The sequence below is a fragment of the Emys orbicularis genome, chromosome 14, assembly GCF_028017835.1.
Source record: "Emys orbicularis isolate rEmyOrb1 chromosome 14, rEmyOrb1.hap1, whole genome shotgun sequence".
NCBI lineage: Eukaryota > Metazoa > Chordata > Testudines > Emydidae > Emys > Emys orbicularis.
The window spans coordinates 9,865,505-9,892,742 of NC_088696.1; the positions used below are offsets into that span (position 1 = coordinate 9,865,505).

The following is a 27,238-nucleotide window of genomic DNA, read 5'->3' on the forward strand; positions in this document are numbered from 1 at the left end:
CTGAAAACCTATATTTAAGTGTTTTTAGATAAGTGCCCCAGTATTCAAAGGTGCTGAGCACTTGTGGTTCTTACCACCTTATGTGGCAGGGGCAGATGCTTAGCACTGTGAAAATCAGGGTAATATTTACGTGCCTTAGTATGGATTCCTGTTCTAAGTTTAGGCATCCACATTAGAACTGTTTAGCCATAACTATAGATTCCAGTGAATTTTTGCACAGAGCTGTGAAGTAATTTATCCCATTAACTTGAAATCACTCATTAGTGTTGATTCAAGACACAGAGCCGTACAATCAATATTGTTTCCAGTTATTGTTTCTAACACATTTTGCTCATTCAAAACACTCTTTAAACTCTCCTTTTCCATGATGCCTACAAAACACTTGACAACACCGAGGCTGCCGGCGTGCTGATACCACTGCTGATCATGTTAACCGATATTGTCTTATTATTTCCTTGTACTCTCTTGCCTGTCTGTATCCATCTCTTGTCTTTGGGGCAGGGACTGTCTCTTTGTTCTAGCATAATAAGGTCCTGGTCAATGACCAGGGCTCTTAGGTGCTACAGTAATATAAATAATCTTCTTCTTTCATATGGAGATAGTGGAGGAGATGAGAACCTTCTTGTGGTTTCCCCTGCTACATGCATAAACACAACGAAAGTCGTCAAATTGGCAACTAAATGTCCTGAAAAGGCCTCCCGGTCAACCAAGCGATAATAATACAAATAATAATAAATACTACTATCAAGCTGCTGGGATACTATATGGATTGACAGCTTGGCAATAGGACAGAATCGTTCTTACCTCTATCTCACTATTTTGAATGGTAGTATTATTTGGCAGTTGATTGGAGACCTACATAAGGTGAGATGGTGAATTTCAGACTAATTTCTCATGATATGCAACTCAGTACATGACAATCAGCTAGCTTTAATGGTACATTGGTGGAAAGGCCCGGGAACGAATGGAATAGTAAAATAAACCAAATTCTTATTCCCTAGATTTAAACACTCCAGATGAGAAGTTAGACTCTGTGAAGGTCAGTACAACAACCTTTGATCCAGCTTCCTTATGGTGTGCCTGTTCCATTCATGTTGCAGTTTACCTCTCCTCTAGGGTGACCAGATGTCCTGATTTTATAGGGACAGTCCAGATTTTTGGGTCTTTTTCTTATATAGGCTCCTATTACCCCCCCCCCCCCCCACCCCCTGTCCCGATTTTTCACACTGGTCACCCTATTCTCCTCTTCCTCTTTACCAAGAAGCCTCTGAGCCCCTACACTTACCCCCTCTAAATTTGAGGGGTACACAGGATCGCAGCACCACTGAACTTTGGCTAATACAAAGGCTGTGGGCCAGATGGCTATCCTGGCTCCATGGCCTATGTATATACTGTAAACTGCCAGACAATTATAACAACTGAGCTTTTAAGGGCTCCTTCTGTTCCTAATACAGAGCACAGGCTTCCCTGTAAATGGGGGTCAGAAAAACTGGCAAAAATTTTGAATCACCCTGGAAAATAACATGGGCTTCAATTACAAGAAAAGTTTGCAACTTAAACTAATTTTGGAACCTTGACCTAAACCATGGTCCACAAGTGTTCCCTCCTTCCACTAGCTATTCTCAAACACTCGGACATATTTTGCAGTAACATGAGTCAGCAAAATAGGATTTGTTTTCCAACCAAGAGATTCTGCCAAGTATGATTAATGAATTAACGTACGCTAGAAATTAGAATATATTTAATTCAGGATTAAGACCCCCAATCTATTTTATTCAGTCATCATAAAAGGATGTTCTAGGGATTAGCATATTGAGGCGGGATGTGACGCAGCAGTAGTTCATTTGCTCATCCAGCTATTTATCTGGTAACGTTTATGTTTTACAACGATAAGTCTTGGTTACTATTTCTGCTCACTTATAATAACCTTTTGTGGAGATTCAAGGGGAAACATCACTGGCTTTTTCAGTGCTGGAATGGAGTTGCCAGTTAAAATTACATCATAACAATAGCAGAGATGGTTCTAACTCAAGCGCCTCCAAAAGAAGAGGGGAGTCAGGATTGGAGCATGGATTCAGATCTGAATTTCAAGACTGGGCTCTATTTCTGTAAGTGCTGAATCAAATTCTCAGAGGATTGAAATCCAGATCAGCATCTGAATGTTGTGACTTGGGAACCATCTGTTGTTAGTGAAGACTGCAGTTTATGGAAAGGAATAAAGGGATCTCTCTTTAAAATATATTATTATTATTAGATAAAAAGGGCTTTGTGATGGATGCATGTACAGCCTATGCGAGACATCTCAAATGGCTTGCCCTTCATATTTAATATGAAAGTGACTTAATACATTTAAAAAAAAACCAAAACCAAACCTCTACCTACAAGATCTGTATATAAAATAACTTTCTTGTTTGTCTCAATCACTCACATCTGAGAACTCTACAGTTGGTATCTTCTGTTTGAAACAGCAATATGTTAAAGCACACTAGGGAACTTTTAGTGCACACCAGCAGGGTCTACATGGAACAATTTGCGCACTTTAAAAATCTCACATCCTTACTACACATTGCTGCACCATGTAGATATTAAGATATCAAATATTTATCATGCCCATGTTCAAAAACCGCTTACCAAGTTACTGGTTATCTAAATTCTTAATTCAGTATTTTAAAGAAACAAGAAAAAGCTTCGTCATGGTGAATTTTTCACAATTAAACAAGACTTGTACTTAGAAAAAAAATTCAAGTCTGCCCCAAAAAGAGAGGAATACTTCTGGTGAGATCTGTTTTGTATCAGTGTGAGGGGTAAGGGCAGGGAGGAGGATAAAATGCTGGAGGCCTCAGGGTTCTGCCACAGCCATCCCAGAAAAGGAGCAGTGGAGAGGTCCTCCAAGCAGCCTAGACTGGTTGTGAGGAAGCACCCAGAGGGGCCACTGGAACAGCCAATCAGGGGGCCAGGAGGACCATATAAAAGGAGCTGCAGAATAGTGCAGCAGTTAGGTGCTGCTTGGAGCTGGAGAAAAAATGACTACGTGCCTGGTTGGAAGAGCAGCAGGTCCAAAGACAGTCCACTGGCAGGGACCGAGGGAGTGAGAGGCTTCTGGCCGCCTGCTAGGACTGAGCCAAAGACGGTTTGCTAGCAGGGACTGGGGGAGCATTGAGGGAGCTCCTGGCTGGCTGCAGAGACTGAGTAAGAACTGAGCCTGGGGAGGGCCACAGGAAGATAGTGTCTCCAGGGAGGAAGCCTGGAAAAAACTGCCTGAGAACCACCAAAAGGGGTCACCAGAACTGAAAGAACACAGACACATCAGACCAGAAGGGGGCGCTCGCGAGAGGTGGGTGCTGACCCCGTTACCGGCCCATATTTCAGAAATGCCCATGTGCAAAATATGCCCAGGCAATTACAACAAATGATGCCTAAATGACTCATTTGTATGTTTAATTATTGTGGCTGCATGAGCAATATTGCCAACTGGATCTGCAAGTTATATGTGCGCAGTTCAGAAAAATCTATGCATAAGAACTGCAAGGGTGTGAGTGTGTGTACGTGTGTCTACAGAGATAAACAAAATAGGGTCTTGTTTTTGACAGATCTATACAAAAAAAGCCACCAGCCACACATGGTCTTTGGGTACTGTTGATTGATTAAAGGAGTCCAAAAGCCTTGTGTGCATGTCAGTTTTTGGTTGCTATAGCCTCAGTTAAAAACAAAACCAGACACCAGATATCCCATCTTCTACTCCTGAGGGAATGTACTGTTCTCGAATGGAACTTCATGACTTGTCATGTGGACATCAATACTGGACAAGCACATCTGTTAGGTGACTATTACTGTGAAGTTCGTGCCAAGGTTAAAAACATATCGCTCTGATAAACCCGTTTTACCAGGACTGATCGTGTTCAAGTAAAAATCCTATACACATCAAAATAATGCTCCTCTGTCCCAAGAGGAAAGAGAGAAAACACCTCTTTCTGTCTGGCTTCCATGATCTTTAATTTTGTCCAGCATATATCTACCACTGTGATAGATGCTATATAAAAACCTAAGAGAAATGGATGAATTATTTAATATCGCAATTTGATGCTAAATTTTCTCAAGACTTACCCGGCCCACGGCTCTGGGGAATGGCGGTCTCTGATTTTCTGGAATTAATATTGGTGTTGCCACAATGGCCCTTTTTTGTCTTAGAATTCCAAGACTCCCATCTTCAATCTTAAAGATTTCCTAAAAAAGAAAAATGAGGGAAGTAATTATCCAAGACCTCCAGGACAGCATGAATTTATTATCCCCATTGCATAGATCTTAATTTCTGAATAAAAAATTCCAGGTGCCAGGACCTTGCTAATACATTCTCTCAACCCTCATTAGCAGGAAGAGTATTGTTAGTTCAAGACTCGAACCAGTTTTGTGATTAATGAAGATTATCTTTAAACTATTCAGTCTGATCTTCGGGATCATTCCATTTATGATGATGCCAATAATGATTTATGCATGCACTGTTCATCTTGCATTCCTGTAGCCTAACTCAGCCTAAGTAGAAAAACCGGCCTAGCTTGAAAGCAACCACAATGGCTCTATAAATCTCCACCTCTGACTGCGCTATCTTCCCAGCTGATGAACCTGTTAAATCTTAAAAACTAAATGAGGTCTGGCCAGCTAAGTGCTTGGGTAGGAGACCTGCAGGTAAACAAACATACTGGTGGAGTTGGTGTTGGTTAATTCTACTAGTATCACATTTCCATCCGAGTCAGGCAGAATCAATCCTCAAAACCTAGTGCTAAGCAATTTCCATGTATTTCAGACGTTGGTTGGGGGATCAGTTGTGAAAGTGAAGTAGGTTTTGATAATTTATGGTCATTAAAGATCCCATGACAGTTTTGCGTGATCATAGTAGCTATATCCCTGAGGGAATCTAGGTAAATTTCAGCAGGGGTAATTACATTCTACATTTGCCCTCCCTTCTGGACCCAAACTGCTGTGTACGGGTGTTGTTATAACAACAGTTGCATTATACCCCAGAGGTGGATGTATTTCAAGAGTGGTTGATGCAACCACTTTGTAATTCTGCAAATGAGCTTTCTAAAAGGCACGATTTGTAGGTGTCAACAAACAACAACGGGCTATTCTTGCTGCTATCTTGCTAAGTGCCTCCATCTAATATACAGTCTGCAGTAACTGAAAACTGTTGCCTCAATTGGTTTTAGTATCAGTTTTCAAATTTGACAATGAACAGAAAGCAGGGGAAACTCAGGCCTGCAACACTCAACTCTAATCCTGCTGAAGTCAAAGAGGAGGAAGAATGATCAAGAGAATCTGTTTTCAGCCTTCATTACTTTGAGGCCCACCCTAATAATATCATTTTCCCATCCATCCCTTGTGCCTTGCCATGTCTCTCTAGTCTTTCAATCTGCAAGACACTTGGGTCCGTGTTTTTGTTTTGTCTTTCAATTTCTCTCCCAAAAGAATTTTGCCTAATAAAAATTCATGAGAAAGTTGAAGACAAAAACATTGGAAGTGTCAAAATAAAAAAAGCTGAATTCTACCCAAAGGCAAATGTACAATACAGTAAGCTTTCAAAGTCACTTCTGCTGTAAATACAGGCAGGAGTTTAGGCTGCCATGTGTCTGTGTGACGTGGTTGAGGAGCGTGACAAGGAATGAACGTTGATATGTCTAAAATGAAAAGGTTCCTTTACTCAGCTTAGCACAAATAGAACTACAGTGATGACAACTTTGATCCATGCTGACTCCTAGTCTCACAAACCCCTCTGAGCTCATGAAGGGCTACATTATATTGAAGAAGAATCTCCCAAAATGCCTTTGCAAATGAAGAAGACAACAGAAATTGATCCCTGCCTGTAGTATGGATCCCTGTGCGCTTGTTCAGTGGGAGGCATTTCCAGATGCACACCACTCAAAGGCATGATCAGCATTCAGCAACAGACAGGCAATATCTAGTGCCAGATTTCCATATGTACTGCTGTATCATGGTGTCTTATGTCTATTTTTGTTGCCAATACAAATTAGGACTAGCTCTATCTGGAACTCATTTCCATTAGTTCTGGAAGACTTGAGTCAGGAACAATTAATTTATACATTTCCCCCACAATCGATCATTAATCTTTTCCACTTGCAAAAAGCCAAAGATTATGCAATTGGTCACTTCCTCAGTCCACATTTATTATCACAAAGTGTTGGAGGTGTCAAGGGTAGGAAGACTAGAAGACCTCACCTCCTCATTCTGAGCAAGATATTGGAACAATGAAGAATTCTTCCGGGGTTTTACAATGAGTCCAGTGCAGGGTGGGATGGGGCTTTAGTAGTTCAGTCAGAGATGTCTGAATACTCATATAGAGTAAATTTCATCCCTGTACAGATGACTATGCACCACTTACATCTGATTGTTGACTTTTTAGTGGGGACTATTCTCTTTCTTGTCATCTACTGAAATTAAAGGGATGCTTGCCCCTCTGCACAGGTGTACATTTCACCCACCATGCAGATATGACTAATTAAGATAGTAGCCTATATACATCACTATCAAGTTCACATAAACAGAAGCAGAAAAAGAAAAGGGAAGCTGAAGAATTCTCTACTGGCCGCCATTAAGATGTCAACATTTATACATATATACATATATATCAGGGGTCGGCAACGTTCGGCACGCGGCTCGCCAGGGTAAGCACCCTAGCGGGCCGGGCCAGTTTATTTACCTGCTGACATGGCAGATTCAGCCGATCGCGGCCCCCACTGGTCGTGGTTCGCCGTCCAGGGCCAATGGGGGCGGCGGGAAGCCGCAGCCAGCACATCCCTCGGCCCGCGCCACTTCCCGCCGCCCCCATTGGACCGGGCGGCGAACCACGGCCAGTGGGGGCCGCGATCGGCCGAACCTGCCACGTCAGCAGGTAAATAAACTGGCCCGGCCGCTAGGGTGCTTACCCTGGCGAGCCGCGTGCCGAACGTTGCCGACCCCTGATATATACACACACACACACATATATATACACACACACACACCTCTACCCCAATATAACGCGACCCAATATAACACGAATTCAGATATAACGCGGTAAAGCAGTGCTCCAGGGGGTGGGGGGCGGGGCTGCGCACTCCGGCGGATCAAAGCAAGTTCGATATAACGCAGTTTCACCTATAACGCGGTAAGATTCTTTGGCTCCCGAGGACAGTGTTATATCAGGGTAGAGGTGTGTGTGTGTATATAGCCCAGTTACCACAATGACTTCCTTTTCTAAGTAAAAGGGGAAATTATGGTGTGTCAGATAACACTGTGCAGTAGCAGTTGGCAAATGCTGACTTGTTAATGGTGACCAACATATAAACACGGAAGCTCAGAATTTGGGAATTCTGTGTTTACACACAGCCTGATCAAATGAAGTCACAGAAAAGATTTGCATTGACTTCAATGCATACTCAATCAGGCCTGTAGTTTGTATATGTAATCACAGTAGCTAGGTTCACCCTTTTCATTTCCTGGAGCACAGTGCAAAGATTATGAAATCATTTCAAATGGCAAAAGTTACACCTTTTAATAACATTGTAAGCTACTGTCTCAATATCACTAATATTATTACTGTATTACAATATTAGCATCTCTTAGTAGGCTGTGCCCAAAATAAAAATGCTGTCTCAGCAATAGGATTTTGTTATAGAAACTATAGAAACAAAACCCTGCCACTGATAACTGGTGAGTAGTTACCAATTAAACAATAGGACTCAAGCTTTCTTCATGCTGTTTGTGCAGAATGCATTGCTAGGATTGGGCCAGGCAGCTCCAGTGATCCAATTCAACTTAATGAAGGCAATGGAAACCAGGGCCGGCTCCAGCTTTTTTGCCACCCCAAGCGGCGAAAAAAAAAAAAAAAAAGGAAAACCCGATTGAGCGCCCACTGAAGACGAAGAGACGGAGTGAAGGACCCGCCGCTGAATTGCCGCCGAATTCTAAAGCGGAGCACTGGAGCAGCCGCCGAAGACCCAGACGTGCCACCCCAATACTGGACAGAGTGCCGCCCCTTTCTATTGGCCGCCCCAGGCACCTGCTTCCTTTGCTGGTGCCTGGAGCCGACCCTGATGGAAAGACTCCCACAATGTCAGTGCAAAGGAGTTAATCACAGGTAGCTGTTGAAAGGGTTCAACCTCAGATCTGCCATCCTATTTAAAAGGTGGCAATCTTAACTCCATTTACACTTAGCATGGAAATTGTGTTACAAAGTTTTTCTTTATTATGTTTCTCCTTTTCAATAAACAAGGGAGTAGGAGGTGGAATTAGCATTATTTATTTTTAACTTTTTGAAATAAATATTTTGCCTAGTCACTTACAAGGATACAGCTACTGTCTCCCTAGACAATGGAGAATTGGGCCGGCATCCAACTCTCACTTGACTATCTGACTCACCACAAGCTTTGCACCAGGCCTTTCATTTTACTGAGTGCCATTTTTAGATACAATACCAGTAATTTAATTTAATTTCATAGTCACATTAAGCAAGCATCAAGCATGGAGTAGGTTCATTTTTCTAACATTTAGGCATGTGTTAAAAAAAAGAAAAGAAAAGAAAAAAAAAGACTAATCCAAATAACTGCAATGACCTCGAGTTGATAGAGGTCAAGTCTACCTAATGTAGGATGTTACACAGGTTCAGACTTTCTTAGTTCCCTTGACAATTCTCAACTCAGCCTTTCCCTCCCCCCCCGCCAACCTGTGGTAAGGGTCCCTTTGAGGACTTAATACCGCTTGAAAATTTGAATAAATAACCTAGCACTTTCCAGTAACAGGCACCATTACTCTTGGCAGAGAAAACTTCATTAGAACTTGTCAGGGGAATAAGTTAGATGGCTGAACACTCATCAATTTGTCACAATAAGGGTTGGAAATACCACTGGAGTGGCAATCTGTAACCCATTATTGGTGACCAGGAAAGCAGTTGCGTTTCTTGTCATTTAGTTGTTTTTTATAAATTAGGTTTGATGGTGTAAAGCTGGGTCAATAGCAGGTTCCATTACAAAAAAAATAAACAAAGTTAATTTTCTTTTTACTGCAAGCAACCTGCCCCCCCTCCTGGAAATTACAATTTAATATGGCATTCTGTTGTGTAACATGGCTGTGTGATGTAAAAGAGCAGCTGGAGGTGGCTGCATATCAGTGTTGGGAGATATAGTCTCTCTTTATCCCTTATCTACTGTATTTCAAAGAGGGTGTTTGATTTATTTAATGTGTACTAGGTGCTGTAAGTACAGATTATTATAATCATCATCACCTCCTGATGGTTACCATCAACAGTATTGATAGTAAATTTTCAAAATGTTTGCCAAAGCATCAAAACACTGGCATTTATTATTAATATTCTGGAAAGACCCAACAGTGTTCATGAGCTCTTCATAAGGGAGTTAAAGAACAGCTGTTTAAATAAATCATTAGATCAATTAATAAAATTAAGAATTTGAGAGGCCAGTGATACACAGACACCTGCTCATAAATAGTCTCTCTCTTCATTCCCTGTAAATCCCACCATACAAATTGTATTGTATACTTTAAAAGCATAAATCTAACTAGAATTCAGTATACTAGGGAGGATCATCTATCTTTGAATATACAGGCTTCAAGTATGCACAATGGGGCAGCATCTGGAAATTGTTAGGGGAAAAGTGGATTTTATTGCCTGAGTGATTTTACTATTATAAGTGTTACATACATAGACAGATCTTCAGCTTGCACAAGTTGATCGATTCATTGACTTCTCACCAATGCATGACATCTCTGATTGCAGATTTACTAATTGTTTATTTAATGAGCAGCTATCCTTATTTTTTTTTATGGGGTATTGGATTTTTTAGCCTTCTTGAAGGGTAACAAATATGTTTTATTTTACATTATTACAGTTCCATATTTTAGTACCCTTGTAAATAATAATAATTTTATAAATGCATTAAAAATAGCAAAAAGTACAGCTTCCTATTTTAACTGTATATATGAATACCCAAGACTATTCCAGAGAAAACCATTTCATTTCTGCATTGTAGAATTATTTGCTCTATTATTATCGTGGACTTATCCATTGTGAGGTATGATGTAAAAAAATCCTCTGTCTACATTCAAGTATAACTTTAATTTATCTGAAGGCTCACCTTATTCTATGTCAGCAAAAAGTATTTCTAAGTCAAAGCTGATAATGACTGAATGCCATTAACTTTCTCTTTCCGCACTCATTAACCACGGGAGTTACTTATTCTGGGACTAATCCAGAAATGACAAAGAAATGTTACTTTAAATGAACATTCTAGTTTTTTCCCCATCATTATTTACTGTAGTGGGTGTATTTTCATTTGAACCATATTGAATCACCCCCTAGCAAGAATGCTCACATTGGCTGCACACTGCTCATTAAATATAATGAGGTACCCCTTCATAGATAAACAACTGATTAGGCTCTGGCTGACTGCACATGTCAGATAACATTGCAAAATATGGGCTTCAGGAAAACTACTGTTTTGACCTTATGTCTCAAGTTTCACCTGGACACATTACTAACTCACATTACTCATCACTATGAAAAAAAAAAATCTCCACTGGTGTGAAGCAGACAGAAACAAGTTGCTTTTATAGCAGAAGGCTGGAGCTCACCTCAATATAGTGTATTGATCTGATATCCTGGATAATTCAGTGCCACTAAAGATGCCCCAAAACCTTGAGATCCTCAGTGAGTTCAACTATATTGTAAATAAACAGAGTCATTTTCTTTATACTCACTGCCCTAATGCAGTTTGCGCAATAAAATATAACAATGCACAGATCATGAAGGTACTCGGCCTAATACAATGGAGATTTTTCTCCAGCACAGTTTCTCTTTATCATGGTATCAAAAGATTGTGGGGGTTTCTCAAACTGAAGTGTCTGGATCTGTAAGTAGCCCTAGAAAACGTGCACATAGTGATTTGTTTGCCCACTTTCTTGTCATCAGATGAGGCTGTTTGACTAAACTTTTTTCCTGCAACCCCAAAATTACCAATAAAGGATTATTTCTTCTCCATTGGAACTCCCTCCATGATGATGAAAAGGTGATATTGAATGCATTTTAGGAGAACTCTCCTCTTGTGCCATCTTCTAAATCAATGTTTCTCAACCTTTTTGATACCAGGAACTGGCTTGTAGCCTTTCTAAACAGTATCAGGGACATCTCAGGTACCAGTTGTTGAGAAACACTGTTTTAAATTGCTCAATTATCTTTTTTTTTTTGTCTTCTTTATATTTTCAGTTACCTATTTCAACAGAGCTGAACAGAAAATGTAAATGTATCTTTTAGAACCATCTGCTTTTCTAAGTTTCTGCAATTATTTTTCAGACCTGTGTAGATTTCCCTAGGTTTGCCCAAGTCACTTCTGGTATGACGGCAGTGTCATAGTTTGGGAGATTTATAAAATCAGATCTTTAATAGTGTATTGATGGATAAGATTTTAAAATTATGTTATGTATGAAATCTGAAAGTGCTGATATAAGTGAGTAAATATATTCTACTCCCAGGTGCCTATAATCTCAAAGGAAAATGCCAGAGGCTAAATCGGAGACACTGGGAAGTGTAGGGAGGAGAGGGTTCATTGACTTCCTATTTCTTTTTTGTGCATTTTGAAATAATGATGGTGGTTTTGAGCCAGCAGTTTGTGTTTTAGTTTTTGTAATATTCATAAGAGGCACTGATTTCAATGGCGTAGCTGGAAGGGCTGTTCCCCCCCAATACCCAGCCCCCTTTCAGTCTGTTTGATATTTGAGATGAGCTGCCTTTGGTGAAGTTTGGGAGAGTCACAGAAATATGTAAGGAAAACATCCTACCTTTGAAGGAGATCTGAAACATTCTGGGAAAATTGTCCAAGCCACTCTTGGGAAATGTATACAAAAAACCCATTTTCTGTTAATAATTCTTTACAAAAATCTACCCCTCTGTTAAAAGAATAAAAGGCCCTGGCACAATAGAGGAGTTCTAAAATGTATAATGTGTAAATATTTCCCATTAATTTCTAAGGTTCCTTTGTGCATCTTAAGGTGCCTAAATACTTTTAACGATCTGACTCTAAGTGATTTGTCCAGGGTCACACAGGAAGCAATGTGCCAGAGTAAGGAATTGAACTAGGGTCTTTCAACCTGCATACCCCACCCACTGAGCCATCCTTCTTCCCTGAATACATTCTAAGGACTAAATCCTGCAGCTTCTGCTTAGCCCCGTTGTAAATACCTCCATTTTCACTTTGGAAAGAGAGGGTGTTGCACAGAGAACTCCTCAGGTTCTTGTACACCAGAGAGCAACTCTTTCCATGGGAGAATGGGGTGAGTGTGTGTGGTCAGGGCAGTAGCATACAGGTAGGCCAATGGGTTCACAAACTGCATGGGAGCTGTAATAGTGGCCATGGACAAATTGTTCCGGTGTTCCATCCCTGGGGAATAGGGACAATTCCTGATACAGAAAACTCTTTTCTATCTGAAAGACCATCTGACCTGGCATACTGTTCTATTTCCCTTTTTCATAGCATATGTGGTCCTGCATGGCTTGTAAGGCAGCTCTCCCTTTCCTGCAGGGCAGCTAGCATAGTTTTTTATCCCTGATCCTTAACACATTGGATAGGTATGTGCTATATTGCTCATCCACCACGGAACTCATTCCATTATAACTATGATACATAAAAGCAATTACACGGTACCCTAAAGCAATAATACTGTATGTACAAATCATGTATATAGCTTAACGGATCTAGTGTGTGCAGCCCCAATCACATGTCTCTGTGCATACGGGTCCCCAGCAGTGCAAGGCCCCTCTTTTCCCTCCATCCTCCAAAAGGCTCAACATCCCTCTTTCCCCAAACATGTCTGCCTCCCCCTCCCAACAAATGTTCAGTTTTTCCTCTCACTCCCCACAAGCCTCTCAACCTTCCCTTCCCTTTCCCTCCAACCCCCAAGCTCTTCACAAACAGCCTTAGGTCTCCCTACTGTCCCCTAAAATACCCCCATCCTCCTTGCCATCCCTCCCCAAACTCCCCACCTCTCTTTACCCTCTCCCACATAAACACTGCCTCTACTCCTTCAACTGAATCTCCCCCTTTCCCCCCACTTCTTCTTCACATGAAAGCACCATGATCCCCCCACCCTTAACCTCAGTCTTTTCTCCCTCTGCTAATATCTTTCTGCGACAGATAATACAATAAGGTATTGCAGGGAATTGCCCAAAGTGTATGTATTATTGTGGGCTGGGACTGTGCGTAACCTCTCTATGGGGGAGATGTGATAGATGTGAGACCTGGGAGTTCAAAAGACTACCTTGAAAAGGTGCCAGACAAGTAGACTTTTGGGACATGTGTTAAATGGATTTCCTGGGGAATTCCTGGGGAGAGGTTAATGCAAATTCCTCAACTCTGGTTATACAAAATCCCACCCTTTTGAAGCTATGGAGACAGTCATTGTCTGCTGATTACTTGGTACAGAAGGCCAAGATCAAAAGCCCAAATAGTGGCTGGACTGCCCATCTTTCATTCTGGATCTGGAACTAAAATGGATGAACTTGCAAGCACTGGAAAAACCCAGTTTGTGGGTTTTGAAGGACTAAAACCTAGTTTGGAGTTGGAGGAGACCGCTGTTCAGATTTTAGCATGCATACAGATTCTTTGGTAGTTTTAATATGATTTCACTGGAATGCTTTTACTTTACGAATAAACGTCCTTGCTTACAAGGAGTCATGTGGTAACTTGTCATTGCGGCAATACACTGGCCATAGCCTTTTCAGAGAGAGAAAGTGAAGTGCAAGTGCTGGCCATTAAGCAGACTGGCTTGCTGGGGTTATTGCACTGCAAGGCAGGGAGCTGTGCAGCCTTAAAACCCACAGTCAGGAGGGAGTGAGATGCAGGTCGCCACCTAAAAGAGGTGATGGCTAAGAGCTGGAGCCAAAAGAGGGTGCCCTTGGTGGACCACAGACCAGGAATACAAATTCAGTTGCCCAGAACCTGTGACACCCCCTTCATTTTGCTCCTGCAAGGTCAGTGTCACTCAATATTGTTCAGCAGCCAAGGTCACTCTAAACTGATGTCCTCTGCCCCCCAAGGTGCCTACTTTTCTCTGTCAGTCACCTTGGCACACACTTCCTTTGCCCATCAACATACTTTTTTACTTTGCCTCTCCCCGGCTTCCCTATCTTCACCCTTCTTCTCTGTCTCCCCTTTTCACCTCCACTCCCCCAGTGCCAGTATTGGCAACCCCAAAAGTTCAACCATCCGGGTGGATTCTGACTTCATGAGCCAAGACCGAGGGAGGAACTCTTCCGGAGCAGCCCTTCTGTAAGCCAGATAGAGAAATACCAATGGGAACTCTCCTTTGGCTTTTGGCAGATAATTAGGAGCTGTTTCCTCACATCCTTCCACCTCTAACCCCTGGTTTTCCAATTTGTATATGAGATCCACTGGGAACTGGACTGAGCTCCTGACACTGCTGACATAAGCCACAGAATAGCCTTCATACAGATAACGAACTAGAGATCAGAGATTCAGGGCTTCCATTCTGTTGTCCTGTACCTTGGGCAGTCATTCATGCTAGTGCAACAGTGTGTGTACAACGCCACCCAATCAGAATAGTAGCATTTTAAGTCCACTTTACACAGTGCAAATAGCTACATAAGCAAGGCAGCAGAGGAGCAGGTTCCTTGTACCCTATTTCCAAGCTTTGAAGTATCCAGTCTCCCAATTCTGTCATTTTTAATTTTGAATGTGCGTGGCCTGTTTTAAAATACAATGCTAATTCATATGCTCTTTCAACCGAAAACAGTTTTGGGCACACAGATCTGATTTCCAATCTCTCTTCTCCCATGTAATGGCTAACTAGGTACTCTTGTGCAAAATTCACCAGTTATCCTACACCAAGAAAATGCATTGCGCAAAGTGGAGAGGGAAGGCGGCTCTTTCTCGGTGCTGTAACAACGTGCTGCATTAGACTGCAGGGTAGATTGCACGGATTTGCTGTGGACTGCACAGCATGACACAGAGACAGGAGGCTTTCCAGTACTCTTTACTACGTATGAATGATGTTCTAAAGAGTTTAAGTTCCCCCTGCTATTACAGTTCTGTGCTTTTCCTAAGCAGAGGCTGCCAGTACTAACAAGTGAAGTGGTGGTCTGTGATGAAGACAAAATGCCCAGTTAAAACAAGGCTGAGGCCAAATTCCTCCTTTTCCAAGCCAGATTTGAACCAGGGCCTAAAGAGCTGAAATGGTAGTGTATAAATCTGCTTCACAACTTGGTCCTTATTTCTTCTACTCAGTCCAAAATTAATTAACTGGCATTATCAGCTTGATCCTAAGAGCTTAATTCAGTTGTGAGATACAAACAAGGATGAGTGTTGACAAGTGCCCTGGGTACAGATTCCTCCTACACAGTCACAATGATACTAGAGCCAGACTGCATCTGTCAAATGTAAAATTACTGGACCTGATTCTCCATTGCATTACATCCGTTTTATACCAGTGACTCAGCTAAAGGTAAAGGACTCACATTACCTTTATATCGATTATATCACATCGATATAATCATAGAATATCAGGGTTGGAAGACACCTCAGGAGGTCATCTAGTCCAACCCCCTGCTCAAAGCAGGACCAACCCCAAATAAATCATCCCAGACAGGACTTTGTCAAGCCATGCCTTAAAAACCTCTAAGGATGGAGATTCCACCACCACCCTACGTAACCCATTCCAGTGTTTCACCACCCTTCTAGTGAAATAGTTTTTCCTAATATCCAACCTAGACCTTCCCCCCTGCAACTTGAGACCATTGCTCCTTGTTCTGTCATCTGCCATCAGTGAAAACAGCTGAGCTCCATCCTCTTTGGAACTCCCCTTCAGGTAGTTGAAGGCTGCTATCAAATCCTCCCTCACTCTTCTCTTCTGCAGACTAAATAAGCCCAGTTCCATCAGCCTCTCCTCATTAGGGGTTCTGGGGAACATCACTTATTTTTGTTGCCCTCCGCTGGACTCTCTCCAAATTCTCCACATCCTTTCTGTTGTGGGGGGCCCAAAACTGGACGCAATACTCCAGATGTGGCCTCACCAGTGCCGAATAGAGGGGAATAATCACCTCCCTCAATCTGCTGGCAATGCTCCTACTAAAGCAGCCCAGTATGCCGTTAGCCTTCTTGGCAACAAGGGCACACCAACAGTAATGGTAATGTAGATGGTGGAGAATTAGGACTACTCTGTTTATAATCCATTTAGTAGACTACAGATGGAAAGTTCTCAAAGAGAATATCAAAAAGAACCATATAACTTTTCTGAATGCAAAATTATGTGGATCCTACTTTAGGTAAGAGATGGTGAATATTCATATGTACAAAGCCAACTCTCAGATTACTGCCATTGTTATACCTAACAGCATTCGATTCTATCCAAGATGAGCATTAATTTATATTCATTTTACCTCAAAATCTAACTTTTTCCTGTGTGTATGATAGAAGCTAGTGTTGTTTGGAGCTAGTTCCACCTATTTTGGGTCAAATCTCACCCCTTTTGGAAGAATCTTCCCATACAGACATGGAAGATGCAGATGAGAATAACCAGCCTTTTCTAAAGGATGGGATCCCAGTCAATTCTTTATTAGATGTAGAATCCAGAAGGCCCCCTTACTTGCATACTGCAAATAAAGTATAATTTAGCGTATTTATAGTGTGGATCTGATACTATTAAGAATCAGGAATAAAATAATTGCCCTACTGAAACACATCATCTGGCATCATGTTCCTGACAGTGGTCATCACTGAATGTCTCAGAAGATGGAAGCCTACATGCATGCACTTAATTGAGCTAGAGTTCCTGACTGTAGCTTAGTGATCGTTTACCATGAAACATGAGGTTTAATAGTCATTGTAATTTTAACCCCACTAGCACAACATCATGCACCATTATAACTGATGTGTGAAATCTGACCCATGCGATGGTCACATAAAAACATTTCTTTGATAATTTACATGTATTGCCTTTTAAATGAGTGTCCTTCTAGAGTAAAATAGTCACCACCTGCACAAACCTTAAGCAGGCAGGCTTTGTGCAAATTAATTAACCAAGGGTAAGGTTGATCCAGTCTTCTCCAAGTCTGCACACAACCTGTTCAGCAACTCTGTGAGTGTTCCTAGACTGTAACAGTGGTCATGTGCCAGCTACATTGGGTTTCTGGTCAGTGGAATCATATAAGCCATGCCATTTAAGAGGAGGTGGGATTTTCAAAAGTGCTGAGCACCACATAATTCCTGCTCACTTCAGTGGCTTGCTTGGAAAGGAAGGATGGTCCACTAGTTAGTGCACTAAGCTAGGACTTGGGAGAGCCAGGTTCAATTCTTTGCTCCACCAAAGGTTCCTGTACAGCCTTGGGCAAGTCACTTAGTCTCTCTGTGCCTTGGTTTCCCATCTGTAAAATGGGGGTTGTGGTATCACAGGAGGGTTGGAAGGATAAATATGCTAATGATTATAAGGTGCTCACATGCTCTGGTTCTGGGGGGCCAAATACTGGTGGTGGTACCCCATGAATAGATACATGCTCAGCAATTTTGAAAATAAGGCTATTTTATTTAGGGGCCCAAGTTAGGATTTAGGAATTCACCCCTTACTGAGCATGTGTCTTCACTGGGCTGTTCAAACATCTCCTAGATAATTTTTTTCTTGAAATGTAATAAGCAATTCAGGATCTATCAGTGTATATGAATAGTTTAAATTGTTCCTTCCAATGTGCATTACCTTTACTTTGTACTCGTCTATGGCAAATTTCATTTGATATCATGTTGCCCAATTACCTAGTTTTGTAGGTCCTTCCGGATTAACTCTCAGTCTTCCCTGGCCTTGATCCACCTAAATAATTGGGTGTCAAAGGATTCTGACACCTTGAAATGTGTGAAAAGGATTATCCTTCATCTGTGTGGTGTACAGTATTTCACAAAGAGAATCTGTATGAGGGCATCATGCAATGCTAGCAGGATATGCAATTCTTTTTAAAGAAAAGTGTGTGATTATGTTATATGGTATGTAGCTCTTGTATGAAATAAATTATATACTCAAACTGTTGCCACAGTTATTATTAAAGATATTATTAAACCTGATGTCATTTTAAATACTCAGACTTGGAAACACCACTAGATTTTAGAGGTCCTCTTCCCTAAATTTAGTTAACTAACCCTACCCAGCATCCCCAGGAGGCAAAGCAAATTTCAAGACAACCTGAGTAAGCATACAGATTTTAGAGCACGTTAGGGTATGTCTACACTGCAATTAAAAGCCCGTGGCTGGCCCGTGCCAGCTGACTCAGGCTCGTGGGACTTGGGCTAAGGGGCTGGTCAACTGTGGTATAGACGTTCAGGCTTGGTCTGGAGCCTGGGCTTTAGGATCCTGCAAGGTGGGAGGGTCTCAGAGCTCAGACTACAGCCCCCAACTCCAAAAGTCTACACTGCTGTAATGAGGGTAAGAATTATTATGAATTAGCTGTGGGATTCACATGCTTATAAGAATGGCATATTAACAATACTCTTACATTTTTCTCTTCTTAATCTGAATTGTGTCATATTTAACATAGTAGTGAAGAAGAACACTGATATTGATTTGCACATCATCTTTTGCATCTCACTATGCTTCTCAGAAAGGAAGGGGTGTTGACAAGTTAATGAACTCCAGCGACAAACACATGGATAAGCCGAGGGATGGGTTTAGCACCTGTCTTGTTCTAATCATTTGAAGTCTTCCTTAGGTGAACCTTTCTTGATCACTACACAAAAACTGAAACAGTCTGTTCTTATAGTAACCATGAGTGCCAACACTATCAGAAGAAGTCACATAATGTGTCGCTATTATGCTAAATGAATCAGTCCTTGCACTCCTAAACCTTTACTTTTTTAACATATGGGATGTAATAATCTATGCCAAAAAGTCACCGGGTCCTACAGCTTCCAAAAATGTACTTTTCTAAGAAACTGTGTTGCTCTGTTTTCAAATGAAATTTCTTGTGCAAATAACTGTTAATGTCCAATAGCAGAGAAAATGGTCAAGATAGCGGAACTACCTATTCATCAAATCCCTCACTTAAACCCTGGTTTGGGATCCTGCAGAATACCAATGTACATTCATGTACTGTCAATGAATATATTTTCTGGCTCAAAAGCCTCTTTGACCTCTGTCCTGTAGGCATTTTATATCCACTTTATCAATTTTTGTAAGACAGATACATTGACTAGGTCATCTCTCACATCTTCCACACTCAGCAGCCGGGATCGAGATCTGTGGGCTACATTTGCTCAGCACAAAAGAGAAGGGGAAGGTGTCAGGAGCCAGTTCTTGCTCCCTGAGTCTTTAGACCATCCTTGAGCTTCATGCAACTTGAAGCTGCTTCCAGAAAGGAAGATGTGGTGGTAAATTGACTTACAACAAGTCCCATCCCATCTCCAATGCTGGAAATAGAGGACAAAGGCACCAGGTCCAGCTTTGGTGAAAATCACAGATTAATCTCCTTTACCAAGAGAATTCTCTGCTGGGCATTTGTTACTGGATCCCCAGTAGTCCAGAGGTGCTGTAATCCCGTGAGAAAATCTGGCCCTCTAAATCTTTGAATTAAGGAGTTGCCTTCAAGTCTCTGCATTAGTTGGGCATGTTCCTTGGTGAGGAAGTATTAAGATACTACCTAATAGGGGCTATGTAGGTGGTTAGAAGGACAGATTAGATATCTGGATAGGGGAACAGCTGTGGTGCCCTTAAAAGGACTGGAAGTTGGAACAGTAGTTTTCATACTTTCCATCACAATATCTCCTTCCAGAAGTACAGGGTGGAGTCTGTAGTGGCATGCTGCCCTGAATTCCATATGCTACGCCTTGCCAGGCACTGCTGTGGCAATGAGAATAAACTATTGTCTCTATGGAATAAACCGATGCAATTCAGCCAACCAAGTGGCACAAACAAAAGTTTAAAAAAAATGTGTTTTGTAAGCTGTGCCTGCACTGTGTCAGGAACCTGTTATGCTGCGTTGTTGTGCTGACAACTCTGACATACAAAGTCTTTGCTCCCTGTTCTATGACCCTAATAGCAGGTACTGATGTTTCAGATCCACAGAGCTAGGTAAATGCTGCAAGCAGCAGTGGAAAACACACTACATATACTAAAGAATAACGACATGAAAAAATGCCATTTACCAGAATGATAAACAGAAAAGGCCTCTTCCTTTTCCAAAAGGTGGGTAATTTATTTTCATATTCATAGGCCCCAGAATCCGCATGGTCAAACGTGATAGCAGGATTGGGCATCTTCGTTATTTTAGCATGATCATAATTTCCCAATGATATTATTTGAACCAAAAAGTAGAGAGGAGAGAAGGAATAGTTGAAATAAAATAAAGATTGATCTGAGCCTCATCCAAAACTTGAACTTAACTTTGAACCTTTTTTTAAGAGGTCTGAAAAATGCCCAAGTAAATTTGATGTGTTTTGTTTGTTAGTTAAACAGATTTCATTTCAGGACTATGACCAGGAGTTAAAATGTCCACATATCATAGGAATTTTCTGCTCACCATGTTTTCATTTGCATCACAATCAGCAGATGCCTCCCAAGATGACCCATCTAAATAATCAGGCTCACCAGAGTTGGATTATTCAGATAAGATTTGGTCAAGCATCCAAAAATTGCCGGCACTTTATTCAAAGTCAAACTCCATATGTTTCACCTAAAAAGTTCATTCTGTTTTTAGAGATATTATCAGTTCCAGTGATATTCACTATACTTACTACTAGAACCCTAACATTTCTAGAATTGGCATTTTAAAGTGCATCTACTGCACTATGCAAGTGCACACAAATACAACAAAACTGGTTATTGGTATGCCTCCACAGCACTATTTATCATCCTTATGGTGTAATATCTAAGTTGTGGAGTTTGTGATTCAGAAAAGGGAAATGTTATCAAAAACTGACCTTTTATGTTTGTGATGGACAAAACAGCCTCTTAATTAGAGATCCAGCGGTCTTGGTTAACCCATTATTAAGACAGAGGCCAAATTCTGATCTAAGTTTGGGTTTCAAACACCTCCAAGATTTAAGGGTGTTCAGATCAGAAGTTTTGGCCCTGGCCTTTTTCTGCTTGTAACTACACTGAAAATTCCTAGTTTATTGCTAAACTCTTCTCTTTATATTAGAAATTCAAATCAAAGTTACTTGGGCTAGCTAGGTGGCTCATCAGAAGCTGCACTTAAGAAGCTTTGGATGAATTCCTGTCACTACTCATCATTTCAAGGATTATAACCATAGTAGAAGCAGAGTTTCCAGAATGTAACAAGCCAATCAGTAAGGGCTACTCTTCAGAAAGATTTCCCAGGGGAGGAAGGAGAGGGAGGCGTTGTTGTAGTGAAGCAAATATTGCTGTAGACAGATATCACTGAGAGAACTGGAATTAATAGGAAGAGAGGGACAGAAGAGGTGGGAAGTCAGGGGCCTGGGAAAAGGGAGATACATGATGTAAAACTGGAAGAAAAGGATAAGAAGGATTCTTGCAAGGAGCGTCCCCCCCTTTTTGTGTTTCTTTTTTTCAATGTGTAGTATGAGTCACATAAAACTTCAGAGATTATAATGCAATACCTTGTCACCAATTGCTCTTGTTTATGTGGCCATTAGTTCAAAGCCACAGACAAGCAATTTATTGGGTATGAAAAATGTCACCTATGGCACCCTAATTTGCATCTGAAAATTGATTTTTGTCACACTGGGATTTTAGGACAACCTCTTTTGGCAGCCAACACTGCCACAAAGCATAATAAAAATAATTATGTGGCCACAAAAGCATGTTGGGCTCACTGTAAATTTTAAGTCTCTAAAGGATTGTACTTGGCAAGGCATTATTGATGAGATTGTGAAAGAGTTACCTGCGGTAATCCTTCTTGATGATTTAATATTGACACCTAAATTTAAAGCGTAACTGATGATTGCTAGCTAAGTGTATAACATCATAATGGCCCTTCATTATGCTTAGTCAAACACTCCTGCATGGTACTGGAATATTAGAAATGTCAGTCAAACAATTAATGAGATTTTTAAAAGTGATAATTGCGGAGCAACATCATGTTTCATGAAGAAACAACCACAAAATATATTTGGCTGATCACAGTTAAACCATGTCACCTATTAGAGCTTGGCAATTTTGCAAATATTAAATCTACCTATTCGTTTTTCACATGGTAGCATATTGGGCTCTTAGAATCTGCCAATTTCTGTCCATTCAGTGGTGAGGCAGTTAATTTGTATGGAAGATGTCATCTGCCATCGTGGTTCTGAATAATCCTATTAATTATCAAAATGCAAAGTTGCTCAAACACTTTCATTAGTTATTTTGGCAAAACAGTTCCCCTGAGTAAGTTATATTTATACTGCAAATGCTTCTAAAACTGAATTGACTATATGTAATTATGCAGACGAGTTTCCTCCCTCGGAGATAAATTCTTTTAGAGCAGTATTCTTTATAAGAAAGTTCTTGTCCTACCATTGTCTCTTTAACAGAACAATCTACAGCCTCAGTTTCAGTGGGGAAGAGACTTTGCTCTCTATTGTGAATACAATATTTAGTTTTGGCTCTGGATATTGTTTTCTTCCATTAAAAAGTCAGGTACAGGATGGTAATTAAGAAAAAAATATATACCTTTCATGCCAAGTTTTGGAGGGTAGGTGTTTGTGAGAGGGGAAAAGGTAATATTGAGAATGAATTAACAGGTCCAGACAATATGATCTGACTCAAACCTTTCCTCAAAAAAATTAAAACTATTTTTTTTTGTATGAAAGTAACTTACCCTGGTCTATAGAAGTGCAGTTGGGGTTTGTTTTAGACTTGTGGGGAGAGTTTCTATGAGAGCAGAATTAATCTTTCTAATGAAGTTCATATTTAACATCTTGTTGCAGCATTAAAACTATTACAGCATTGTACTGCACTTGAGAAAATTGCTACAAGAGTGTTACAATATTTGAGGCTACTTGTGGGAAATACTGAAGTCATATTTTTTAAAAGGGTAGCTGCTTTCAATGGGATTTATAGCTATGTTCTTACATGTTAACCAAGAATTGTGTGTATATATTTAGATGTGAGCTGCTATGACGCAGTCTGGTTCTTCGCTTTTCACGTCCACTCAGCTCTGGTCTAGCTAGGAGAAGGATCTGACCCTGACAAAGGGCTTGTCTACATTACCCGCTGGATCGATGGGCAGCGATCGATCCAGAGGGGGTCGATTTATCGTGTCTAGTCTAGACACGATAAATCGACTGCCGAGTGCTCTCCCGTCAACTCCGGTACTCCACCGGAGCGAGAGGTGCAGGCGGAGTCGACGGGGGAGCATCAGCAGTCTACTAACCACAGTGAAGACATCGCGGTGAGTAGATCTAAGTACATCGACTTCAGCTATGTTATTCACGTAGCTGAAGTTGTGTAACTTAGATCGATTCCCCCCCCCCCAGTGTAAACCAGACCTAAGAGTTCCAGGAACATTTGGCAATTGTTTGGCCAGAATTTTAAGTAACTATTGTGCTTGGTGACATACCTGTGCTGACTACCTGAAGAGTTTCTTTCCTCTTGAAAGTTTCTATCAGTGTGTTGTTGCACTGTAGGTTTTTTCCCTGTGCAATAATCACTATGCAACACACAAAGAAGCTGGACACCTGGTAGTTTTAGTTATCTGGGGATTCCTGAATAGCATAGAGCTGGGGTAGCTGGCTTGGCACTATGCTCATTTGCAGCCCTCAGTTTAGGAGTTGTGCCTGGAATGCTGCAGTTCTCCAGCAATCCCCAACTTGCCAAACGGCCTCTTGGGTGCCGGTGGAATTTAAAAAACAGCGCAGGACTTGATCTAAGTTACATCAGGCTGATCCAGCAACCAGAAGCTCTGGATAATTGGGGATATAAATCACAGAATCATAGAAGATTAGGGTTGGAAGAGACCTCAGGAGGTCATCTAGTCCAACCCCCTGCTCAAAGCAGGACCAACCCCAAATAAATTATCCCAGCCAGCACTTTGTAAAGCCAGGCCTTAAAAACCTCTAACGATGGAGATTCCACCATCTCCCTAGGTAACCCATTCCAGTGCTTCACCACCCTTCAATTGAAATAGTTTTTACTAATATCCAATTGCAACTTGTGACCACTGCTCCTCCCACACTGCAACTTGAGACCATTGCTCCTCGTTCTCTCATCTGCCACCACTGAGAACAGCCGAGCTCCATCCTCTTTGGAAACCCCCTTCAGGTAGTTGAAGGCTGCTATCAAATCCACCCTCACTTCTCTTCTGCAGACTAAATAAGCCCAGTTCCCTCAGCCTCTCCTTATAAGTCACGCACCCCAGCCTCTTAACCATTTTTGTTGCCCTCCGCTGGACTCTCTCCAATTTGTCCACATCCTTTCTGTAGTGGGGGGCCCAAAACTGGACGCAAAACTCCAGATGTGACCTCACCAGTGCCAAACAGAAGGGAATAATCACTTCCCTTGATCTGCTGGCAATGCTCCTACTAATGTTGTCCAATATGCCGTTAGCCTTCTTAGCCACAAGGACACACTCCTTTTCTGCAGAACTGTTGCTTAGCCAGTTGGTCCCAAGCCTGCAGCAGTGCATGGGATTCTTCCATCCTAAGTGTAGAACTCTGTAAAGATGGCTTAAAGACATTTTCTCTTCCACCCCTCCTCAGCTGGGCCAAGTTACGCTTTGAGGCAACAGAGTATCAGACTCTGTTTCTATATTCTAGTATAGGACCCCAATCCTGGAAAGATGTATGTATGCACTTAACTTTACACTCTGCAATGAGCCCCATTAGCCATAAATCTTTGCCGGGTCAGGTCCTAAATAGCTAATAAAATAAAGCAACGGTTACATATTCTTTAAAAAACATTTTCTGGCTTCCTCCCAACGTCATTTTTCAGCAGTGCATTTTTTTTTAACCTTTTCTCTTTAAAATTTATGGATTTTGTATTTGGTCCACATAGCTTTGCCTATGCTCTGCATGTATGTTTCCACAAGCAGCCCAGACCATGGTTTTAGATTTTACTCAGTAACATACTTCGTCCATATTTGGCTCACTCGAGGTGAAAGCAGCAACATTTGCTAGTGGAACTCTATATTTAGTATTGAATGAGGATCTTGCATATATAAATCATGGCCTCCAACAGAGGAGGAAATTATTTATAATCAATGCACCAACCCTTAGGCAAATATGACTGCTCAGCTTTCCTAACAATGCTTATCTTGTTAAAGAAACAATTGACAAAAATATTTTTCACACTGTCAACACAAATGGGAAAAGGACTCCATCTGGTTTCCAGTTGTAGGTGTACAATCATATATAATCTATACTGCAGTATTGACCAAATCCGTCTCACCTTGCCTACATGACTAGTCCTATTGATTTGAGGGAGGCCTTGTTAACATGACGAAGATGAGCAAGATTTTTTGTTGCTGCTCTTCTGGGCTTATTTAACATTTCTGATCTGAAGCACATCATTATATTTTAGAAACAAAATCACATTCTATTAGCAGTGGAAGGCCAGGTCATTCTTTCACTGTAGAAAGCAAGCAAATAACCAGACCAGGCCCAGTGCCATTAGTAGGATTGTTACATGCCCAGAAGATGCAGTTTATTCTTTCATAGCTTCATATTGCTGGGAGTGTTCTTTTCATCCAGAGAACCTCCCAAGGCCCATGTCCCCCACTACTTTTACATCATAGAATATCAGGGGTGGAAGGGACCGCAGGAGGTCATCTAATCCAACCCCCTGCTCAAAGCAGGACCAATCCCCAGACAGATTTTTACCCCAATTCCCTAAATGGCCCCCTCAAGGATTGAACTCACAACCCTGGGTTTAGCAGGCCAATGCTCAAACCACTGAGCTATCCCACTTCTTTCCCCCTTTGTAAATTTATGTCTCTGGTTTTCCAAGAGGCACAGGAATTATGTCCTCCCTTCTCAAATCAATTGGATCATAAAGATGACCTTTTTTGTTTTCACCTTCTTCTGTAAAATGTAATAAATCAAATACGTGCCAAAAGTAAATTTTAAGCTCAAATATTTACCAGAAGCAAATTCTAAATAGTATAGTCTGTTATAAAATTTGCATTTCATCTTCTGTTGGTTATTTATACAAGCCATGCAAATCTGGAAGCAGAAGTAATATCATGTAACTCACGTAACTAACACAGGTGGATGTTTTCTAGGAACTGTCTGTGAACAATCTGCAGATCAAAAATTACTCATCCAAGAATTTCACACATAGCTGTAAATAATTTGTACAGTCACAAATGCCAAAGTCTGTTCACAGGCAGTTTGTGAACAGAAAGAAAGGCCAAATGTATCAAATATGCACTGCAAGTTATTTAACTGTCTCTGTTAAACAATCACAAATTCATCTAGTCTGAATTAAGACACCCTGCTATACTCAGATACTGTACTGTAGACAAACTAGTCCTCCCTCAAGTGCTCAAACAGTAGCAGCCGGTGTCACATAAACAGAAACAATCAGTGTAGTGTATTTGATTTTGTGGCAATGAAACCTGTGAAACCAGGGCCAAATTAAGGATGCTAAAGGAATCTAAAATCAGAATAGTGTTGCAATTGCTCATTTATAATCATCAGTGTTCAGGGTAACTGCACCTGTACTCCCTCTTCATGGTCCATCAAATGCACCCAACTCTTAGCCTTCTGGTTTCTCAACTGTTACCTCTCTTGGGCACAGACCCACATCTCTTCCCCTTCAGCGAGGGGTATTTCCAGGCTGCATAGCTCTCTGCCTACACTGTGATACCCCGTAGCAAATTTCGCTTGGGGCCAACAGACCTAGTGGGCAGGCTGCAGCTCAGTCTCCTGGGGTCTTGGGATGGCCTTGCCAGGCAGTCTGAGGGCCTGGCAGCAGAGTTACAATTCATGGTGCCCTGGTGCTCCCCAGGTTCTCTTAGTCAGATGAAGGAAAGGTAGGGAAACCCGAGACCTTCATCTCCACTGGGCCTCATCCCAGGGCCCATGGAGAAAGAGGTGAGGAGAGTCTCAGCCTTGGAAGTGATACTCCACACCAGCCTCCCCTGTTCTCTCTTCAGTTTGAGGTGTGGTCCCAGCACTCTGCTTCATTTTTACTCAGACAATCTCAACCATTCAGACAATCAGCTGGTGCTTCTGAGCTCACTTTGAGCATCCTGTTGTTTCCCCTTGTCAGGGAAAAGATGGGGGGG

The 27,238-nt window shown here is 41.4% G+C and overlaps 1 protein-coding gene across 1 annotated transcript in view; it reads right to left on the minus strand.

Moving 5' to 3' along the window:
- CDH13 (cadherin 13) overlaps positions 1-27,238 on the minus strand; it is a 608,253-nt gene that overhangs the window by 443,817 nt on the left and 137,198 nt on the right. The window contains exon 3 of the mRNA XM_065416779.1: positions 4,105-4,224. Within this exon, the coding sequence (XP_065272851.1) occupies positions 4,105-4,224 (120 nt within the window). The remainder of the gene's footprint in view (positions 1-4,104; positions 4,225-27,238) is intronic.